The sequence below is a fragment of the Lichenostomus cassidix genome, chromosome 8, assembly GCF_008360975.1.
Source record: "Lichenostomus cassidix isolate B80296 chromosome 8, HeHo_3.0, whole genome shotgun sequence".
Lineage (NCBI taxonomy): Eukaryota > Metazoa > Chordata > Aves > Passeriformes > Meliphagidae > Lichenostomus > Lichenostomus cassidix.
The window spans coordinates 24255684-24278070 of record NC_139489.1 but is presented as its reverse complement, the minus strand read 5'-3'; the positions used below and the strand labels follow the sequence as shown (position 1 = coordinate 24278070).

The 22387-nt window shown below is 41.9% G+C and overlaps 1 protein-coding gene across 13 annotated transcripts in view; it reads left to right on the top strand.

The window, feature by feature from the left end:
* PRRC2C (proline rich coiled-coil 2C) overlaps positions 1-22387 on the top strand; it is a 69930-nt gene that overhangs the window by 33887 nt on the left and 13656 nt on the right. For 9 of the 13 annotated variants that reach the window (XM_085068468.1, XM_085068476.1, XM_085068469.1 and 6 more), the window contains exons 16-26: positions 504-2867; positions 3495-3703; positions 4302-4456; positions 4906-5251; positions 5706-5791; positions 6701-6889; positions 9432-9683; positions 14711-14800; positions 16504-16605; positions 20508-20715; positions 21571-21774. In XM_085068468.1, coding sequence (XP_084924594.1) covers positions 504-2867; positions 3495-3703; positions 4302-4456; positions 4906-5251; positions 5706-5791; positions 6701-6889; positions 9432-9683; positions 14711-14800; positions 16504-16605; positions 20508-20715; positions 21571-21774 — 4205 coding nt within the window. The remainder of the gene's footprint in view (positions 1-503; positions 2868-3494; positions 3704-4301; positions 4457-4905; positions 5252-5705; positions 5792-6700; positions 6890-9431; positions 9684-14710; positions 14801-16503; positions 16606-20507; positions 20716-21570; positions 21775-22387) is intronic. The other 4 variants (XM_085068473.1, XM_085068475.1, XM_085068477.1 and 1 more) reach the window with 4 other exon arrangements.

Sequence of the window (22387 nt, the reverse complement as noted above, 5' to 3'; positions counted from 1 at the left end):
TGCTTGGTGCTGTTGAACAAAACAGAAGACATGCCTGTTCTGTAGCAGGGTGTAGAAAGATAATTTACCCCTTGTTAAGGATCCCTAGCTAGTAGATGAATGGTGATTGCCAGAATATTTTGAATTTTCAGGTTTTAGAACACTCCTGCAGTGTTGTCCTGTTCTCCATTTGCTCTCAGTTCTCTCCATGTTAGAGAACTTCTCTTCAGTGTATATTTGTTTTGTAAGTGGTGTGTTAAGTGGTATAAAGCAAAACACTGTCTTTTGGCCTTTGCTTCATGCTGAGCTGTCAGGCTTTTCCTTTGCATCTTAAAAGTATTCAAAAATTCTTTTTGCTCTGCTGCCATATGGGTAATACTTGGTGGCTCCATTAAAAATTGTTGCCTGTTACTTCATAGAAGTGATATGAATCCTTAATAGAAAATTAATTGATTGGAATAATAATGTATGAGTAAAAATTCCTTTCTGTCCACACTAAGTATTTTTAATTGTTTTCTGCTTAGGTCTGAGGCACACTTGGAGCAAGATCGAGTTGCTGTCCCTGCCAGTGCTTATCCTGTAGAACACAACCAGTTGGACTCTCATCCAAAGACAGAATTTTTCAGAGAATCAGGAGAGGTAGAGGTACAAAAGTTCCCAAGCAGGCCTTTGGAAGATGTACAATCTCTCCAGACTGACACACCTAACACAGCAGTAAATTTTGAAGGAGTGAATGAGAAGGTTACACGTAGCTCTCCAGAAGAATTGGTGCCTGTGGGGGAAAGTCACTCTTCATTAAAGAGAAGCATTTCCCATGGTTCAAGTCACTCTCTAAAATCAGAAGACCAGAGGAGTGAAACAGCAGCAAATATCCCTAAGTTAAATAATAGACCTCTTGAGACAAAGGAGACAATTGAGAGACTTGAGATTAAACCTAAAAAAGACATTTTGATCACTAATAGAACATCAGAAGGACCAAAACCTGAGAAAACTTTCAAACCTAAGTCTGAAACAAGATGGGGTCCTAGGCCAGGTTATGGCAGGAGAGATGAAGGTGGTGATAGACCAGTTAGAAGATCAGGTCCTATTAAGAAACCTGTGCTTAGGGATATGAAGGAAGAGCGTGAGCAGCGAGAAGAGCGTGAGCAGAGAAAGGAGAAAGAAGGAGAAAAGACAGCTAGTGAAAAACCAAGCAAACCTGAAAAAAGTGACAAAAAGGAAGCACCTCAAGTGCCACTGCCTCAGGCTGAGCCCGAGAGATCCACCTCCAGCAGTGCTCCTCTGGCTAAGAAGATAAGCCAGGATGCTGCTCCAGCAGGAGCAAGCCAGGAGAGCAGTCAGCCTGAGGCTGCAGCTAAAGCTGTGGTGCAGCCCCCTGCCCCTGCAGTGCAGCAGCAGCTCCCAGCTGCCCAGCCAGCCACTCCTCAGCTACCCCCAGCCATCCAGCAGCCCCTGCCTGCCCAGCCAGCAGCGCAGCCCCAGCCCCACACGCAGCCCCCAGCTCCTGCCAGCAAGGAGGAGAAGCAGGCTGAGAAGGTGGTGAGCAAGGAGGTGGTAGAGAAACCACGCTTAGAAACCAGACCAGTGAAAAGAGAGCCTGGCTTACCACCTAGGACATACTGGAAAGAAGCCAGGGATAGGGACTGGTTTCCAGATCAGGGATACAGAGGCAGAGGTCGTGGCGAGTATTACTCCAGGGGTCGTAGCTACAGAGGTTCGTATGGGGGACGTGGTCGGGGCAGTAGAGGCCATAATAGAGAGTACCCACACTACAGAGATCCTAAGCCTAGATCAGAGCATGTGCCTTCAGGGCCTGTTAGGCAAAGAGAAGAGAGTGAAACTCGTAGTGAGAGCTCTGACTTTGAAGTAATCCCGAAACGGCGGCGCCAGCACGGCTCGGAGACAGATTCTGACAGCGAAGTGCACGAGAGCGCGAGTGACACCCTGCTTTCAGACAAAGACAGCGTCATCAAGGGCAAGCACCCGAAAAGAGAGGAAAGAGCTGATGGCAAGAAGCCTCCAAAGCCCCTGTCCTTCAAACCTGAGAACAGTATCAGAGTAGACAACAGATCCCTAGAAAAAACATACATACGAGATGATGAGAACAAGCCCAAGCCAGGATTTCTTCCTAAAGGAGAGCCTTCTAGACGAGGCAGAGGGGGAATGTACAGGCGTGGTGGCAGGGATCCCGGGGGGCGTCCTCCACGTCCATCTACAATAAGGAGACCGGCCTACAGAGACAATCAGTGGAACCCTAGGCAAACAGAGATCATTAAACCAGAAGATGGGGAGCCTCCAAGAAGAAATGAGCATTATGGTCCTATACCAATTGATAAAAGACCTCCAAAGTTTGAAAGAAAGTTTGATCCAAACAGAGAGAGGCCACGAAGACAAAGGCCTGCCCGACCTCCAAGACAAGATAAGCCACCACGCTTCAGGCGCCTAAAAGAAAGAGAGGCTGCATCCAAGATCAGTGAGGTGGTGACCAGCTCCACAACAAGTGCCACAGTTAATAATGCAGTTAATGAGCCCTCCAACCCTGCTCTGGATGTGTCAGGAAGTAAGACACCAGACTTGTCCAACCAGAATTCTTCAGACCAGGCAAATGAAGAGTGGGAAACAGCCTCAGAAAGCAGCGACTTCAATGAGAGGCGGGAAAGGGATGAGAAGAAAACAGCAGATGCAGCAGCACAAGTGGCTGCAAAGGCAGGAGAAAACGCTGGAGCTCCAAAAAGGGAAATAGCCAAGAGAAGCTTCTCTAGTCAGCGGCCTGGAATAGACCGTCAGAACCGACGTGGCAACAACGGGCCAGCTAAGCCAGGGAGGAATTTCTCAGGGCCCCGGAGCGAAAGGCGGAGTGGTCCTCCTCCCAGAAGTGGAAAAAGAGGGTGAGTAACCGTCTTCTGTGGAGAAGCATACAGGGTTGTGGTCTTCTGGTTTCTCTTGTGGTTTGAAACCATAAGCAGTTAATTTCAATCTGTAAAGTGGTAGAAAAGACACTGATACTTGCACCTGTGGCTCTGTACTTTCTATTTTTTTTGTTTGTGTATAGACACCTAGAACCTGCAACTGAGAGCAAAATAGTCTTCTGTGCACAAGGCTAAAAATGCCTAGTTTAAAAAAATTAAAGTGCTGTTTCTGAGTTGAGCTGTTTTTCTTGAGATTTGGATGCAAGCAGAAATGTTCATGTGAGCAGTTTTGCAGTTAATATATAAATTGCTCCATTGCATTTCAGATCAGTCACCCAACACGGACAAGCAGGTTGAGAAATGCTTACCATTTGGACTAAACTTAATTTTTCCATTCACTTAATTTGATGGAAAATTTAACAGGGCATTTGATATTTCCCCAAAACAGCTTTTGCTGTTGAGCTTCTCACTGAGGCACTGAAATAAAAGTCTGGACCATACTAAGAAGTCAGTAAATACAGCCCTACAAGTGGGATCTGAATTAGGTTATTGGCTTCCTCTTGAGTGCTCTCCATGGCTTAATTTTCAATTTTTTTTTTCTAACAGGCCATTTGAAGAGCAGGCAGCACCTGTGCCTGGTGCTGATCCCGCCAACGGCAACTCTTTACATCAGGAGGATGGAGGAGTCACTGCTGCAGGACAGAAAACCACCAAGGATGCAAGTGGCAAAAAGAGAGAAGAACCCAAGGCTGGTCCAAAGAAGCCTAAGGAAAAAGTGGATGCCTTGTCTCAATTTGATCTTAATAATTATGCAAGTATGTATTGATAATATCCTAATAACTTTTGATAGTTCTGCTAGTTTTGTTGCATATAGAGCTAGATGTTTGAAAACTTTAAAAGTGATTATTTTTTTTTTAGAAACACCAGAATAATTGTACACTTGAGCATTGCTACCTTTGTGATGTCTAATTATTGTTTGTGCCTCGAAAAGGTGGCAAATCTAATTGTGTGTTATGTGTCGATGAGAACAATTTTGTACAATAAACTTTGATTCATACCATTCTCCATTACATTCTCATAATTTAGTTTACTTTTCAAAAGTAAAGGCAGTGGTTATCACTGATAAGCTCAGAGCTGATATCCAGGAGGGCTGTTCATTATTCATTGCTGTGATTTAGTTCATATTTCCTGGAGAATCTGGTACAGGAAGCTCCAGTTTGAAGGTTCTTAAATACTGACTCCTTGTCTTTGAGCTCAGCAGCAAAGCACTTGGCAAGCAGAAGCTTGCCATTAATCAGGGCCCCCATCTGTGTCTGTGGGGAAGTAACTTCCACTCCAAAGCCAATTTTGGCTTGGTGCATTGCACCTGAAGCTGTTGAAACAGCAGCATCTATACCTTTCCTTTTCCTATAGGTGTTGTGATCATTGATGATCACCCTGAAGTGACAGTAGTTGAAGACTCCCAATCTAACTTGAATGATGATGGTTTCACAGAAGTGGTGTCTAAGAAGCAGCAAAAACGCTTGCAAGATGAAGAGCGCAGAAAGAAGGAAGAACAAACAGTGCAGGTACAAGACCAGCATTTATAGTGGGGGAAAAGCTACTTGCTGTGCTGGGAATGTTGTCAAGGGTGCAGAATCTTTCTTGCAAAAAAGCTGTATTTTCTCCTTCTAAATATAAGTATTTAATATTAAAATACTTCATATTTAGTAAATAAAGTTAATTTTTATTTAGCCACCGTGGGATTCTCTACTTCCCAATTGGGCAGTAGATGGAATTGGCAAACTGAACAAAACTACCATTTTTCATACTGTGATAAAGATCTGTCCTATTGCTTGTATATAAATTGATTCCAAGAAGAAAACGGATGAGAAATCATTGTTCCTGTGGTTAAATACTCCTAAAAAAATTTTTTTTACGGCTGGGTTAATCAGTTTGCTTTCTGCTTTTTGCATTGTACAATTGCTGTCTGTACAGACTGTTGCCTGGAAGAATAAAAAGTGGCTTCTCCTTACAGGTTTGGACCAAAAAAGGATCAAGTGAAAAAGGCCGAGGTCAGAACTCCAAGCTACCCCCCAGATTTGCCAAAAAGCAGCAGCAACAACAGGCAGCAGCTGCAGCTGCCCAGCAGGCTCAGGCTCAGGCACAAGCTCAGGCACAGCCTCCGTGCCCAGCACAGTCTCCAGCTCAGCCCCAGGCTCCTGTTCCAGCACAAAGCCAGGCTGCAGCAGGGACAGCCAGCACCGAGTACACCGTGGCAGGCAAAGTCCTGCAGAACACTCAGGCTCACAATGGCCTGGGAGCTGAATTATGGGACAACAAAGTGCCTCCTACAGCAGTTCTGAATGACATCTCCAAAAAATGTAAGTGGTGGCTTTTGGATTTGAGGTGGGGGTGAGCAAGTATTGTAGTAGCTGATGGCCAGCTTGCTCTGGTTGTCTTCTTACCTGCAGATGGGTTCTGCACAGGGAATGGAGGGCAGCATTCCCAAGTGCAGTATAGTAACCTCTGAAAAGAGGGTTCTGGAGTACAATATTAGTGTTTTATCTTGTCATATTCTTCATTCACAAGCAATGAAGCAACTGTCACTCCCTTCAGGAGTCTGTTTTGTCAGACTTGGTCATTCTTCCCGACATGATAATTGCCCACTTGAAAGTAGCTGAATAGGTAGCATATTGTTAACCACTGAATAGAGGTTAGTTAAAGCTTGTTTAATCAAGACATCTGTAATTGAATTCTCAGTCAATTGATTCATTGATTTGAATACAACCAGCAACATTGAGGGGGTTTTTTTAACTCTCTTTTCTTAATTGTCAGTGGGACCCATTAGCCCACCTCAGCCACCTTCAGTCAGTGCCTGGAATAAGCCTCTGACATCTTTTGGTTCAGCTACATCTCCTGAGGTAAGAATGAGAAGAGTAACTGTATGTGAAGCTTACCCAAATTATGTCTCATTGGGGCTGGGTACAGATTATCCATTTATCCAGGCATGCAGATACTTAAACTAATTTGTGTAGAATTCCATGAAGTCAGGAGATAGTACAGAAGCATGGGATACAGGCTGGTGATATTATAATTGCAGCATGAAAAAACTGTTCATAATAAGTCAGCCATTCACAGATTCTATTGACTGTTACTTAACAAAGCTGTTACACTTTGTATTTCTAAAAGAAAAATATTGCCCAGTTTGCGTAGGGTTTAGTAATGTAGACAGAAACAGGATGTCTTCAAGGAACTAAAGGGGTTTTATGTTCCTTAAATTGGAGATACAGAAAGCAGTTGATGTTTTATAACTATATAATCCCTAGATATTCCCATGGAATTTTCATAGCCTTAAATTTTACATTTAAACTGCTACGGTTTTAATTTCTTGGTACTTTTTAGGTCTTGAATTCTTTTAAACTGCAGTTGTAGGAGACCACTTTACCTGTATAAGAGATATGGAAATGTTTTTCTATTTCTTACTGTTTCTGTTGAATTGAAGATTTAAGTTTTGAACTTTCCAGAGGATGTTGTGAACCTGAATCTGAATTACACTTGTTCCTCTTGATCTTGATCATGTTTACGTATTTCTTCACTGCTTTTTTCTTGAGCTCATTTAACAGTAGAAACTTGGGGAGGAAGAAGTGTACATTTCAATATTGTTTATTCTTGCAAATCTGTTGCAGTCACAAATAGTACTTCTGCCAGAATATAAAAGTACCTTTCTAGTGATTTTCAGCAGAACATATTTTGTGTTCTTTTCTGAACTATTGTCATTGTACTGATACAGAAATTTTTCAGAATGGGTTAAACGTTTGCCTTTTAACTAGGGAACAAAGCCTGGACAAGAAGGTGGAGTCGATCTCGGGATAGAAACTATTCAGTTTGGAGCCCCAGCTTCCAGTGGCAGTGACAATGAAGTTGGTCCAGTGCTTTCTGAGAAGTCCACCGACAAGTTACCAGAACCCAAAGAGCAGAGACAGAAACAGCCTCGGGCTGGACCCATCAAAGCACAAAAGGTAAAAGGTCACCATTTCAGTGCAAATTTGTAAACTTAAAGAAGTTCAGTCCAAAAAAGGTTACAAATAGCAGAATGGAATTCTCATTGAGTTAGGACTAGACCCACAAAAATTGCATTCCTTTTTATATTTCGTAAAAGCAATCAACAAAGTGGTTCTTGCGGAGAAGATGTGCAAGTGTAATTAAACAGCATCCTAGCCCAGCACAGGCTACATTGGTTCTGTGTTTGGAGGCAGAGATGGGAGTGTGGATTTGTGATAGCTTTGTTGGGAAACAGTGCATGTGGTGGAGTGCATTGTTTTTGTTTTGTAGTTTGGGCTGTTTTTCCTTTGAGCTTGCTTTACTCAGGCTTTGAGAGCTGTTTGGCAGCAGCATTGCAGTGCTGCCCTGGCTGCGTCTCCAGGTGCAGTGATTCTTCCTGCCACAGTGCCTGCCTTGCCCCCTCTGAGAGATGCATGGTGCCCTGCTTAGTTTTGCAGCCAGCTTGTCAAATACATGAAGTTGCAGAAAAAGAAGTGTTTTGAGGAAAGCAAGGAATGTTAGAGACATTAACTTGAGGTCTCCAATTAAAATGCACAGATGTCTGAATATTTTTTTTTTTGCAGCTAGTACTGAATAGGTAATCAGACTAATATCAGTTTAAAAAATAAGCGTGTTGTTTGCCTCCCAGAGATTTTCTACTCCAGTGCACACTAATCTGTGCATCACTAGCACTCATCACCAGCTTCTAATTCTCAGAAAGAGAAGGTTATAGCAGATAAACTTGTCTGGTGACTTACAGCATCAGCTATTCCAGTCCCTCTTGATGTCTGAGATTTGGCAGCAGTCCTGATGTAATTAAAACCCTTTTGTCTTTCTAGAAGACTGGGTGTTTCTTTGTGTTGGATGTTTGGGTTTTGGTTGGTTGTTGGGCTTTTGCCCCCTCCAAAAAAAGAGCTGAAATCTGAAAGTGCAGTCACACATAGAATGTATTTAACTTTTGCTGTATGAGACACTGAGTGGATATGTTACAGTTCATGGCTTTCATTGCAGAATATAAAACCTGCACAGCAGAGGAATGTGCAGGAGTTAGAACTGCTGGTGAATTGCAGTAACCCATGTCTCAGATACACTGCAGTGTGCCTAGAACTGCCCACATAAAATCACTTGCACATACTGAGCTCCAAAGTTAAATACATGTAGAGTCTACTTGCCACTGTGTAGAAAGTTCCTTTTTCTGCTGCTTGTTCATAGCTATCAAGACTCCAGCAGATTTTATTGGAAGATACATATGTGACTAAATAGTAAATGCATTGGAAGTTAACATTTTTTTGCACTCCATTGAGTGAGGGGGCTGTAAATCTTGTGACTGTCTTGATGACAGAAAAAAAAAATCTCAGCAGACAATTCTTACACACCCACCCATCCCTGTGGTGGTATTTGCTCTAAAGCCTAAATACAAGCTTATGTTCAGAATTGGAGGTCGGTATTGTTGAATTAATATAGTCAATATAAGAGGATCATAGTTAAAACAAAGCAATTTACTTTTCCAAGTGTGACCTTAAAGTGTCTGCAGAAATTTCAGCCTCTGTAAACTATTAGAGAAAAAGTTATATGGGGTGAGGTGGGCCTGATATTTCTGAATGCAGCATTTCAGAGCTCAAGCATTTTCTTCTACTGTTTTCTTCCCTCCCTCTGAAATCCAGTCCCTGCTGGCCTTCTGGAGCTACCAAATGCCTTTGGGAAGCTCCTTCCTCCCCAAAACCATCATATTGTAGAGTATTCCTCTATTCCTGAAATAGCTGGTTTGTATTGAGAAAGACAATTACCAGCAAATTCTGTCTTTCCACTAGCAAAGCTTAAGGAGTAGGATTTTAAGGACTGCCTTTAAGGGATTTTTGTGCTGCTCAGTAGTGAAGTGGGTTGAGAGTCTCAGCCAGAAAGGACATGGCTGTTGAAACAGCAGAGCATTCAGGCTCCCTAGGGCCCTTCATTCTGCTGTAATTCAGCTGCACAAAAAGGAACTGCTGAATTGCAGCAGTTATTCCAGCCATGGTGTCTGCAATAGAAGGCAACACTTGTGCGTAGGTGTTTTATTTTTTCCGGATCCCCTCAGTGATCAGTTTCCAGGGAAAATGCTGCCAACATGCAGACATCAAGATAACTTCAAATGAAGGTAGAGGCTTCTGGTTTAGTTTCCTGGGACCCTGTAAAATCCTGATTCTCTGAAAATGAAAAAAAAATTAGGTATACAAAGTCATGTGGTTTCTGTAATGTTTTTGTGCTTTTCTTGTAAGGAGAGTCAAACTGACATTACTTTGTATTTTAGTTGAACTCTGCCCCTTCACATAAAAAATGTATTGTTTGAAGTGGTTTGGATTCCTAATGTTCAAAATCAATTCATTTCGTGTACCTATCACTAACTTAGTCTTTACCTGTTAGAGAATTCTTACTCTTGGAAGCTTTTGTTATGTTTAAGCAATGACTTCTAGCATGTTAAAGTATTCCTGTTGGATAGGACATAGAGGGGAAGGCATGACTGACGAGTTAACACTAACTTAGCTTCCAGACTTGAGTCCAGTAGAAAACAAAGAGTATAAACCTGGTCCTATTGGAAAAGAGCGTTCTTTAAAGAACAGGAAGGTGAAGGATGCCCAGCAGGGAGAGCCTGAGGGACAGGAGAAGCCATCTCCCACCTCTGTCAGAAGCCCAGAACCTGTCACTACAAAGGAAACCAAAGCAGCGAATGAACTGAGCACGGAGATAGGAACGATGATATCTGTATCTGCTCCAGAGTTCGGAACAAACACAAAGGTAAGAGAAATACTCACCAGTTACTGAGTACTGTATGTAAAATGTGATCACAGTGAGGTAGTTGACACTTGGTTGCCTGCTGGTGGTGCTTACCTGGACAGCAGAGCCCACTGAGTAGTAGATAGGAAACATTGGTACTGCCTGAATTAAACAGTTCAGCAGGAGTGGTATGGAGACATGCTGTTTGTCACACCCTTGAGCAGAGATCAGCTTGGATGTCTGTTCTGCTTAATGTGAAAACTCAGTCCTCAGCAATGCTCTGGAGAGTAGCACTGGAGCCTGGTGTAGGCAGAGTCTGTAAACTCGGATCAGTGTGATGTATGCAAGATGACTTCCAGCAGAGAATTGAAGTGTGTGCATGATTGCTGGTTGAGTGTGTATGGATGACCTGAAGCTGTGAATTAAGTGCTGTTCTGTGGAAAAAAAAGAAATCTCTGAACGAGGAATATGCTAAAGCTTTGGATAAGGCTTGTATTTCCCTAAATGCTCATGTATATCCTCTTGGCTTGGATATTATCTAGATATCCCTTACAGAACTCCTTCACAACATTTAGGACTCATCATAGTTGGGACTCCCCTGGCTTCTTAAATTGCTCAGCAGTGAGATGGTGACTTGGATTCATTGTTCTGCAGCTCAGTTCTTAGCCGTGGCTGAAAAACATCCCCAGAGGCATCTCCTTTTTGCTTGTGTCGGGGCTCTGCCCTCACTACAGCAGCACTGTCTTGCCCAAGAGCTCTGGTTGTCATCTTTCAACTATAAAGAAGCCATGCACTTTGAGCAGCTACTGCTTAATAGTTACACCTGCTTTGGTAAAGGAAAAATGCTTCTTGTAGGTTTGGAAAGCAGTTTTCTAAGTGTAGACTCAAGTTGGTTGCCTGCTGTCTCAACCATCCTGGTCTTAAGCAGAAATCTTCTGATGGTGCCTTTTAGGAAAACTGATCCTCTTTAAGAGTTACGTTAATAGTTGAAGAATCTGAGGTGTGGATCACTCACAATTGATCTTTGTATCCCACAGCTGGGGGGAAAAAAGATCCAAAATGAAGGACAGCTTTGGCAGCTTTTTGCCAAGGTGTCATGCAAGCAGAAGATACTGTCTCAACGAAATGTTGCTACAAGTGTTAGGGAGGATATTTGTGTCCAACATGGAAGGTACAGGCTTGGTTTCTGAGTGGAATGGCAAATCCTTAAGAAAATTCAGTGCAGGGATTTCTCATCCTTCCTGACTTTTTCCATCTTGTCGGTAGATGTGAGTGACTTATGTTCATACCAGAAATTGATGAAGTGTCCTTCTTGTGTGAGAATGAGAAGTGCAGAGCAGTAAACACCAGCTTGCTCAGGTGTTTGATAAGGCTGTTTGTATCCTGTGCTTTCCCACGGTCCTACAAACTCCTGTGACCAGAGCTCAAGATAGGAGGAGATGCTTTTTCTAAGCCACAAACAGAACAGCAAACATATCTTTGATTACTGCAGGCTGACTCAATATAATCATGTAGTTCTGCTAAAATCAGCAGGATTTCCTCTCTGCAATTGTATTTTTCAAGTATGAGTTTTTCAGAAGGGAAGTCTGGATTTTCTTCTGGTCTAGGCTTAGTTTAATGTGGGTTGCTAAGGTTCTTTGAACTACCACAGTATTACAGCACCAAGATTCTGTCTTCTGGAAGGAAGACCAGAGGGAAAAGAAACTTACCAATTTGTGCTGCATATGAAAATTCCCAATAATTTCTTCACTGAGTGGTTGCTAAAAGAAGCTTTTAATAATAGGCCTAAATACTCCTGGTTTAAGAGCACCAGGTTTGCTTCTGAATTCCTTTGTTATGAATAGTTCCTGAGGCATTAGAAAGTTGTTGTTTTTCGTAAGAAAGAAGTAGTCATATTTTACATCTCTGAAAGTTAAATCAACAACCTTCAAATTTATTGGGTAAGATAATCTTCATCTAGATTTTACAGGAATAAACATGCAATAAACATAGCTACTTTTTTAAACAGGCTTTTAAAAGGGGTTCAAGTACTGCTCCAGCCTTGGAGTTCTTGTACTGATGTATATTGCAATTGCTTTTTCTTGTCTTTGTGCTCTTTCCATTGCTCGTTCATGAGGGAAAAAGTGTTGACATCTTTAACCTGTTGTTTCAATGTCAAATGCTGAAGATTTGGCAAACCTAAATGACTTTCCTTTTGACACTCTTAAACATCCCTCTCAGAGATGACTGCTCAGCTTTCAGGAAGGCACACTTGTGGGATATTTGGTGATTTAAATGTCTGTAAAAGCCAGCTGTCCTCCTTCAGAAGCTTTGTTAAGAGTACCCCATCTATTCCAAAACAAACATCTTGATAAGAGCATGTGCATTTAATCATACAAGACTGCTTAGAAACTGTATAAATATAAATGAACTCATACAGTGAGATGTTCAGTACATAAGTATGATGCTCAGAAGCCATTGCAGCTGTTTCTCTTGGATTTTGCAGTATTTTTGTAGTGAAGGCAATCTGATGTGCAAGTTTCTGAATTGGGTAAAACATCTTACCCACTTACTTTTCCCACCCTTCCATTTGAACCTCTCAAATCCCAGGAAGGTCCATACCTGGTTGTGGACACCAGTGAAGATTGTACAGGTAGTAACAGCTTGCCTTACAGATCATGTCTAAAAGGACACAGGCTGTTTTTCAGAAAATTATTAGTATCTTTCCTGCTTTAGTTTGGGTGGTTTATGTAAATCAGGAGCAAATCAAATAGCTGCTTCATCCCATAGAGTACTCTGATCCTGGACAGCAAGATCAGCTCTGAGGTCTGCCTTGTCCTTTGTTCATCAAGTCACTTGAGATTTTGTGACCTCTTCTTTTTGAGCGAAGGAGGTAGTTACAAAAAGTCTGCCTGTTCTTTTTCTTTAAATGTAGACAGTTTGTAGAGAACTCCAAAAAAAGCATGAACAGCTTTTTGCTCTGTTACTAGTTTGATAAAGTAATCAGTTGGTTTCTTCAAACAGTTATATATACAGGAGAATCATTCTAGCTGAATTACAAAAGCTTGTGGTGATAAGCTTTATCTAACAGAATCCTGGACTTAGTGTACCAGGAAATGAAGGATGGAGATGAAACTACAGTTTATGGAGTGGTGTTCATGTGGTTAAAGCATTGTCTTGTCTGCCTGTTCAGCATGTAAACCATTCTTGTAGGGTGGTTTAGCATTGCACATAAACTTCTAAGGCCACCAGAGCTGATACATAGGTTTGGGTTTAATTCTAGTGAAAAAGCTCTTTTTGTGCTGTGAGTTTGCAAAGTGAGAAAGTTAGCAATGGTCTTGATCCATTTTCTTTCATAAGAATTTCATTGCTGAAACCCTGTGAAAATTTGCTCCAGATCTTGAAGGAATTTTAATAAAAAAACTTCCTCTTTCTTACGCAGTAATACATCCTAAAAAATATGGAGCCATTTAATTACTTCATTAGAAGGCCCTTGTGATTAAAGCAGCCTTGTGTGCTTGCCGTGTTTTAACCCAGATTAAGTTTGCCTGTTGGAATCCAGTGCAAATGTGCAACTTGCAGTTTGGTGGTTGGGAGTGTAGGAAGCACTGTAGATCTTGTACTTCACCAGTTTAACAAGTAAAGTAAATTAATGGAGAAAAGAGTTCCCTGTTTTCCTCACAAATTATAAAAATAAATCACTGTGCACATTGTCCTCTCTCAGCCCATTATGGTTTAGCTTGTTCTAGTCTTTTACCAAAATGAGCTCATCCTTTCAAGAAGGATTCTTTGTCATTTGTCAGTTAGTATCTCAGTGCTTTAATTGCTTTTTTAGAGATACTGCCACAGGCCTGAGGAATAAATTGAGTGTGCACTTTTTTAATAGCTTATCGTCATACTGGTTGGATGCAATTAAACAAGCATTATGTAGTTTGTGCCTTCAAAATCATTATGGTTTGGCAAGTCCAGGCACTCAGTAATAGTTCTGCTGCTAATTTGTCCTTCAGTTCCTTTGTGGTGTTTGGCTCTGTAAAGATCATAGAGCCTTATTGGGCTTCACACATGTAAAACTTCGGAGTTGGTAGTGCTGGCTGCAGAGTGGCTCTTGGCTGTTTCAGGGTCACACCATTTCTCCAGCTGAGTCTCTGGGTCAGGTTCTGGTAACACCTCTCTGCCTGCCCAGAATGTGCTCAGTAGATACCAGCGAGGAGAATTAAAAAGCAGCACTGGACAGGCCCCACAGAAGTAGCAGTGCCCTCTTTGTTCATGGTAGGTCATTTTCTGAGGGCTGGCAGTGCTCAAGGAGCTGCTTTGCTCAGACCACTTGGATCTACAGCTGCAGCAATCACTGCCTACAGCCAGGGCAGTGAAAGTGGACCTTGTTTGCTGAGCACATTAAGGTCCACTTAACTGTGACAAATAAGCTTCAAGGAAAGCCTCTGGGTAGACTGGAAACCTCAGTCCTTTTCTTCCTTGAAGTCATTACTCAGTGCAGAAATCAGGAATTAGCCTGCACCATCCAGAGAATCTGAGTCTTGTGACTTTCGGAGAGAAAACTTACAGGAAAGAAAATTGTTTTTCAAATTGCAACCATCCCTTTGTGTTCTTTTTAATCTGAATGGCCTTGTCATAATAAGTTTCTGTATTTATTTAAAGCTACAGAAAGCTTTCAGCTAAGAAATCTTAATTTTTAAGTAGGCTGAAAGTGCCTGCATGTGGCTGAAGCATCTTGGGTGACAAATGTTAAATGGTTGCACCACCACAGCTCAGTTTGACAGGGCCCAGGCAGTACATTGCTCTGTATGTTCTTTCCTTACAAACTGTATTTTGACTTGTCTCCAGATGTACATTGTGAGGTCATGAAGCAAAGTGTAATCTCCTAAGAATCCTTCTGACCTCAGAAGCAATTCAAGGATTGCTAGGCATGCCTTGTAAGGAAAAACTGGTGTGAAATTTTAGTCTTCTGTTGCTTGGTGAACTCCTCCTGTAGAAAGGCTGAGATCTGGCCAAGAAATTGAAATGGAATTTAGGTAAGGGAGATATTTTAATGGAATTGTTTTTCTTCACAGGAGTCTGTAACAGACTACACTACACCTTCTTCTCATCCTAACACAGTGGCTACTAGCAGTACAAAAATGGAGGAGACTTTGGTGACGAACGTAAGTCTATTGCAGTGATCATCTTGACTTTGAAGACAAGAAAATATTTTCACACTTCTTTAAAACACCAAATAGTGCCTTCAGTAAACAAGTCCACAGGGCTCCTTTCATGTGAACTAGCTGGGCTTTTTCCAGTAATCTTACTCTGAAGGACATTTGGTTTGATTAGTACCTGCTCTGGAATTCTTCAGGTATTTTCTTGTCTTTTGAACAATCACAGTGAGCTAAAGAGCACAGAAAGTGGAGCTGTTTATAGGACAATTCTAAAAAAAGCAAAGATAGGCGAAATGAGGGAGTGTGTTCTTGGCAGCAGTTGGGACTTGAGCCTGGTACCAGCAGCAAATCTCTGTAGGCTGAGTTTGAAGAAAGGCTCTTACAAACAAAGGAGTTTCGAACTGTAGCCTGAAATCACAGCAACTGCACGTAAAGGGAGCAGCTGAATGGTTGTGAGGGCAGACAACAGGCTTCAGGTGTTCAGTTGCTAGGGAGCTGAGATGTTTGCAGCCCTCAAGGCTAGTGCAGTGATCCTGACTTGTGAGCGTGGCATAGTGATTGAGAGAACCAGCTGGCATGTGACTTGTAGCAAAATCAGGTTTGTCTTGAGCGTGTTGGGGCATCAGGGAGTTTGGATCTTGTGATTCTTGTTGTTTGAGTAACAGAAATAGAATTAGCTCAAGGTTGAGTCGCTTGTTGATAAGGGAAGGAAGAATCATACAGGATCTCAGTTTTTTATGAAGATGTCTTGTGAATTCCATCTAAAACTGCTTTTCAGCTTACTGCATCATCATTTTGAAGCAGTACTGATTGAACTTCTTACTCTTCTGGCTTTTCTGGTAGTGTTGTGGTTTTTGCCTTTGGTGGTTAGCGTGGAAGACTGAATTCCTTTGTGTTAATGATGTCCAGTCCTTGTGGATGTTGGAGTTGAATTTCTAACACAGGGATTAGGGGTTCCTGGCCACAAAGGATCTGTGCCATCCCCTGCCTCAAAGCTTCAGTATCTGTCTTTTGGATTAGCCTTATCTCATCCAGTGAAAGTTCATTAGCTGTGCTATGAATAGAAAAGGAATGGCTAGGTGTAATAGACTGGCCACTGCAGTATTTTTGATTCATTTCCTTTAAAATCTGTAGGAAATCCAGAGGAGTTTTCATAGGCAAAGATAGCAATAGCATTATGTCAGGTTTATTTACCCAAGTATCACATCTTTCATCTTTTTTGAAAGAGAAAATAACTGAATCAATTATTGGATGGAAAATCTGTTGTAGTTTGTTTCATGGTCCTGTGATTTTGCAGGTCTACAAAAGCTTCCTCTTTTCAGAAACTGCATCTCAGAACTTACGGTCATGAAGCCCCATGTACTGTATTGGTACAAAAAGGGACAAACTTGGCTGGGAAGAATTTTTGCATATCAATAAACTGAAATGGTACTTGAAATTAAATCCCCAAACAGCCAATTGGTGTTTGTTTATGCAGAGGACATGGACACCTTAAAACCTTAATCTTCAGCCTCTTAGAGAGATGAGAAGCATCTTGGCTCCTGCTGAGTGGCCTTTCCTTACCTACCAAATTCTCACCTTATCAGTCTCCCTGCCAAATGCTCAAGCCTTGAAGGAATTGTAGCTCACTTGATAAAGCTTGAGCTTTGCTTTCTGGGGCTTTTCTAGTAGACGTAGTTAGAATGTGATGTGTGTTGCCTGCCTTTCAGGTGCCCCTGCCCCACACCCTTCCCCTCCCTAGGAGGGAGACTTTACAACAGAGCTCCAGCCTAACTCCAGTTTCTCCCGCTACCGTCGACCTCACCCTCAAGGTATGTACCACATCCCTCTAAGGGTCGTTTTCTTGCATGCAGGGGAAAAAAGTTATTGGAGAACTTGCTGGTGAACCTTTTTTTAGAGCCTTCCTTTGTTTCCTCTGCTGAACTGCTTTTGCATATAAATGGATGGCTGAAAGACAAGACTCTATCAAAGGATGCATTTAAATCATAAATTTCTAACCCCGTTTTGCATTAACACTTGGCATCTCAACCAGTCTTGGCTCCCACTGCCCTGAAAACCAAGATCCTAGAGTTTTAGCACTGGACCATGGTGCTCATGGCAAACCATCAGAATCTGACTGAGGTTTTTTAAGTGTTGAGCTTAAAATAAGTTGCCTGGTTTGGTATAAAGGCTTTAAGGAGTTGCTTGGTAAGCCAAGCTTGATTTCTTCTTAGCTGTAAGAGTTTGGTGCAGATGTGGTTTTGAGTTGGATGGCTGAAGTTCCACGTAGTGATGTGTAGATGGTGTGTTGGTGTCTCTGAAGGACAGTTAGGTCAGCGAGTCAGAACGTGTTGTGTTAAAAATGTTCTGTTTCCTGCTCTCCAATGAAGAGCAAGTGTGGAGAATATTTTGAGTGGTGTTTTCCCATTTGGTTGGATTTTGGACTTGTGTGCATATAACTCACTAACACAAGAGTCAGGCTCTATTGTATTTTTAGAAATTGTTGGGTTTTTTCTTCTTTGGTGTCCTAGAACTGCTTTGTGATTGTGACTGCAGGTGACTGAGCCAGTAGAAGTATTGTTGCTGCTTCTAGTATTCAGGAATAGTGATGTTTGACCTTAGTTTCTCTAAATTTTTAAAAGAAGAAATGAAGCTTGAGATTGGATACAGAACTAATGCTTTGGAGGAACTTGCTTGTCAATCCCAGTGAGACCTGTCTCACTGGCATGGTTTGACAGCTGCTTGCTTGCTCTCTACAGATGAGAAGTATTCACGTTCTTTTGTTGAATCTTTGCTTTTCTTTTGTTAACACTTTATTTCCTAAAAAAATAAAACATCTCTTTAAAACAATAGACGAGCAGAAAGGAGGACAGGACTGTGGAGGGACTAGCAGTTTAACAAAAACTTGGTTTTCTGTTCATTCTTGTGTAATAAGTTATCTTAATGTGACTTTCTGGCGTCTGAAAGTGTTGTTCTGAAATAGTGTCTGACTGGCAGCTGGAAATCGAATCCCATGTCATACAGGTAGGGCTGGTACTGCAAAGTATGGAACAGTGCCAAGTTACAGAGCAAACTGTGGTGTCTGTCATCCATCCTGCAGTTTCTTTTCCTGCTCTTGTGGTGGTGATTTCTCAGTGGATGATGGATTTTGCATCTATGGTAACAACAACAAGTCAAAAATCCGTGTTTTGAGACCACCTTGAAGAACGCTCTGACTGAAACATGAACAGAAAGCTATTTGGAAGCAGCTTTGTCCCTAATTTCTTTATTCCAGCCACTGGAGCTCTACCTCCTTCTCACAAATGCTGAAGGCAAAAGTCTTGTTCTGAAGCACACACTGAGACTGTCACTTTCACAGCAGGCCTTCTGGTCCAGGCAGAGCTCTACTCTTGTCATTCTCTTCAATAGAATCCTTGCTTCTTTCAAAAGATAACTTTTGGAGCAGGAGACAGGAAAGCGTTTCCTAAATTTTCTTGAAAGAACTAAATGTCCAGGTTCTGCCTTCATCAAGGATTAATCCTTGCACCTCCTCTTTCCTCTATCCCCTGTCACAGAAGGCTGTGAAGAGACTTGTGGGGAGCTTGGCCACAATTGCTCCCACTGTTTGGCATCATTCTTTGGTGGAGGTATAATGTGCTCATATGGGAAGCCTTGTTGAGATCTTGTTTCCTTGGAGTAACTTTGCTAAAGACACCTTTACTAAGACATCCTCTTAAGGACTTGGCTCATAGGGCTGTTGGTAGGTAAGGACCTGAGCAAAAGAAAGTCCAAAGCAATCTCAAACTGAGCTGCTTGGCTCTCTTCATGTCCAAGGTTTCATCTAAAATTCCTGTGTAGGCATCTGGTCCAGAATCTCACACGTTTGGACTTTTTCCAACCATGTAGACTTTGGTGTAGTTAAGGAAAGGCACATTGTGGTTTGTCTTCAGTGGAGGTCTTGGGTAAATATGTACAGGACCTCCTTGTGCCCTGCTTTCCCCCTGCCTAATCAAGCAGTGAAATTACAGTGCTGTCCCCAGTCTCCTTTAGTTTTAGAGCCTCTTATTCCTCCATATCTGGTCTGTAGATGGTGCTGCACAGGCATTCCTAGAGTACCAATCTCCTACATCTTTTTTTCTGGCTTGAAAAAGTTAGAGGTTGTTAAGAAGCTCTCTAAAAGCAAAGCTGTTAGAAGACTTCAGCACTCTGTTATATGCCCTATATGTGAGAAAATGCAGTGTGCAGCTTTTGCTATCAATAGTTGCTCCAGGACATCATGAAACCTAGTGATGATAGAACCTTCTACACCTTCTCTGACAATTACAGGTGCTTATTCACTTTCTCTTAATGCCAGTGCAATACATTTAAACAAAATCATTTCCAGCAGGTTAGCAATTAATAAAGTTTGCCTTCTCTGTAGGAATCAGAGCCAATTTGAAGGAGAATATTGGGATTTGGAAAGAGAATCATTGCTGGAGAGGATGATCTCAAAAATGAAAATAAGTGACTTGACCCTGAAGGATTTAATGTATAACTGAGTTTCCCTCCTCCCCCTTACTCTCTTGAGGAAACCAGAACTCCATTTTCCATATGGGTGTGTGTTGATCACCTGTGACCCACTTCTTTCGATATGCTCTACTTTTTATCACTTCTGAAACATCTAGACAAATAACCTAAGCCATGTTGGGGCTGTCCAGACTCTGCCTAACTCAAGTAAAGCAGGGTAGGTTGAGAGTATGGCTTGGGGAGGCTGCAGGTCCCAGTTTGGGGAGCTGTCTTGACGCAGGCACTGAGGGCAGACTGTGGTGAGTGTATATTTGCCCCTTTATATGCACCACTAAAGACAGCACCTGGCCTCAAGAAACTTACAGTGAGCAATTTCAGCTCTGCTAGCAAAACTTTTGTTTCCATTGGAGACAGCTGAAGGTTGTGCTGAAGTCCATGGACCATGTTTGAGCTTTTAAATTAGTGAGTGTAGTCTGCACCACATTAATATTCCCTGTTCAGTGGACCCTCAGAAGTGTCTCAATTTAGATTTTGCATTGCATGTCTAATGTAGCTATAATTAGATTTTATTGGCTGCAGTAGAACAATGGTTGTTTCCACTTCTGGTGGTAGATAACTGTAGTATTTAAAATTTCATTTCCCTTACTGTGCAAGACATAAGCTCATAATTATTATATAAATAGAGGAGCATGAAGCATTTTTAGCTTTAATGTAAAACAGTGCGCACAAGCTGTGTCAGCTTGCAGTTGCTTCTTGAGCATCAGTTGCTTTGGAAATCTAAACTTGACTGCTGTCATGTTTACTGAAGTGTGCAGTAGATATCTTTGGTCACTTAAAGGGGATAATTTACCAAGAAAGCAAGGGGCTGCTTCATTTAAATGGCCAAGTAACTTGGAAGTAAAAGACTTGATGGAAGTATTTAGAGGGGGTTTTTACCTTTCTTTTGCTCACTGTGTCTTTGCTCTTCATGTCAAACAAAAGCAAGCCAAATTAGTGTGAGTGATTTCTCTTTTGAGCATTGGATGTTAAGATGATAAACTGTGCACATGTGCAGTTGGAACAGATGACCAGCTCCAATTTAAGGCTGTAATGCTTTTTGCATGAACAGAGTTGCACGATTACAGTGACTTCAAAAAGAGGCTCGCATGAAGCCCAAATTGCCTTTTGACTGAAAAGAACTTTTAAAATAGGAAGGATGACTGCTTGAAACTTCCTAATAGATGAGAAAACTTCTTTTTCTTTTCAACAGATGGAGTCTGCACGTAAAGCATGGGAGAATTCCCCAAACATGGGGGAGAAGAGTTCGCCAGTGACCTCGTCAGCATCTCCCATTGCTGGTGGCAGCAGCAGCAGCAGCAGCAACACTGGGCCAAGCAGTGGCACTTACAGCTCTTTCTCAAGTGCATCAATGCCTCCTATTCCAGTGGCCTCAGTTACACCCACAACTTCCCTCTCAGGTACCACATGTCAAAGCTGTAGTGTCCCATTGTGTTGTTCCTTGGTTATGTTTTTCAAGAGATTGGATTCCCTTTGGAGTTGTTCAATGCAAAGCTGACAAACGTTTTATACTAGAAATGGAATGTTGGATTTGAACAACTTCCCAAATAACCTGGTAACTAACTGCACCTGTTTCACTTCAGTCAGCTGAAAATAATACAGAGATGTCTCTCTGCCTGAGCTACTTATATGGACTTGAAAGAGGAGTTAAACTTCTCTTGTCTGCCTTCTTGGTTTCATTTTGTTCAGCCAGATGAAGGCAAGCACGTAGATTTTGGAACAGAGAATAGTTCTGATATCCAGCTAATTGCATTTTTACTTCCATTTGTGCTCATGCTTTTGAAGTTAAATCTTCAAGAATTCATGCCAAAACCCATTTGCAAAAGGCAGAGCAAATGTCCAGCTGCTCTTCACAAGCAGTGCTGTTTGCCACCTGAGTTCTTGGCAGCAAACAAGAGATGCTATATCTGGTTAAGTTTTCATGTTTTGAATATTAAAACATATCCCCATGAGAGGCACAACCAGTGTGTGTTACAGTGTTTTATTGCATAACTACCCAAGCTGCCCCCTTCAGTGCTTCTCTGTGCTCCTGTGCCTGAGAAGGGAGACGTTTTCTTATTGCAGCTCCTCCCATAGTGAACTTCACAGAATTGTCTCCATGTTTTTCTTACGTTGGTGGAAACAGCTGCATTAGGTTTCAGTGTTCTTTACCCAGTTGTGGCTGTGCTTACAGAGCTGTCCCAAAACTTTACCTCTGAACGATGAGGCTTTGAAATATCTTTTGACTGATGCATCCCTTGCTTCTCTCCACCTAGGAGCTGGGACATACACAACCTCTTCACTGAGTACCAAGACTGCAAGCACCTCAGACCCTCCTAATATCTGTAAAGTGAAACCCCAGCAGCTGCAGACAAGCAGCCTGGCTTCTGCCAGCCACTTTTCCCAGCTGAGCTGCATGCCATCCCTCATTGCCCAGCAGCAGCAAAGTCCCCAGGTCTATGTGTCTCAGTCTGCAGCAGGTAATGGTGTTTGTGGCTGAGAAACTGCTTTTTTGGAGTTCTGAAGCTAGAGTTGAATTTGGTTCTGGTTTTTCTCTGCTGTAACGTCAGAATGATACAGAGCATTCTGTAAGCAAATACTCATTAATTGTCTTATTCTAAATCTGCTGTGCTTTATCAGGAAGTACAAAGGTAGTGCTGTGTTAGTTTGTTGAGGAAAGGAAGTTTGAGTCTCTTAATGTACCATTTTCCTGTTGCAGAATTTTAAATTGCTGTTTAAGACCGGGAATGATTTAGTCTTAGTTTCTTTCCTAAAATGCTACTGTAGTTGAGAGTTGTGACTTTTTTTCTTTAAGGAAAATCCTACACCTAGTTAACAGTCTAGTTAAATAACATGACAGTATAACAAGTTCTTACCCTTTACCCAAATGCCAGGGTTTTTTGCCAGAATCTGTTTTTAGTCCCCCAAAAATTGTGTGGGATTGAAGTTACCTATGCAAGTTTGATAGATTCTGGGGGTGAATTGGAAAAGATCCCAAAGCTGGTGAGGCACCCAGCTCTCCAGTTCTGTTTCTTCTCCCAGGCCCTCTGGTGGAAGAAACAGTGGGAAGTACTGACAGTAGCTGCATTTCTA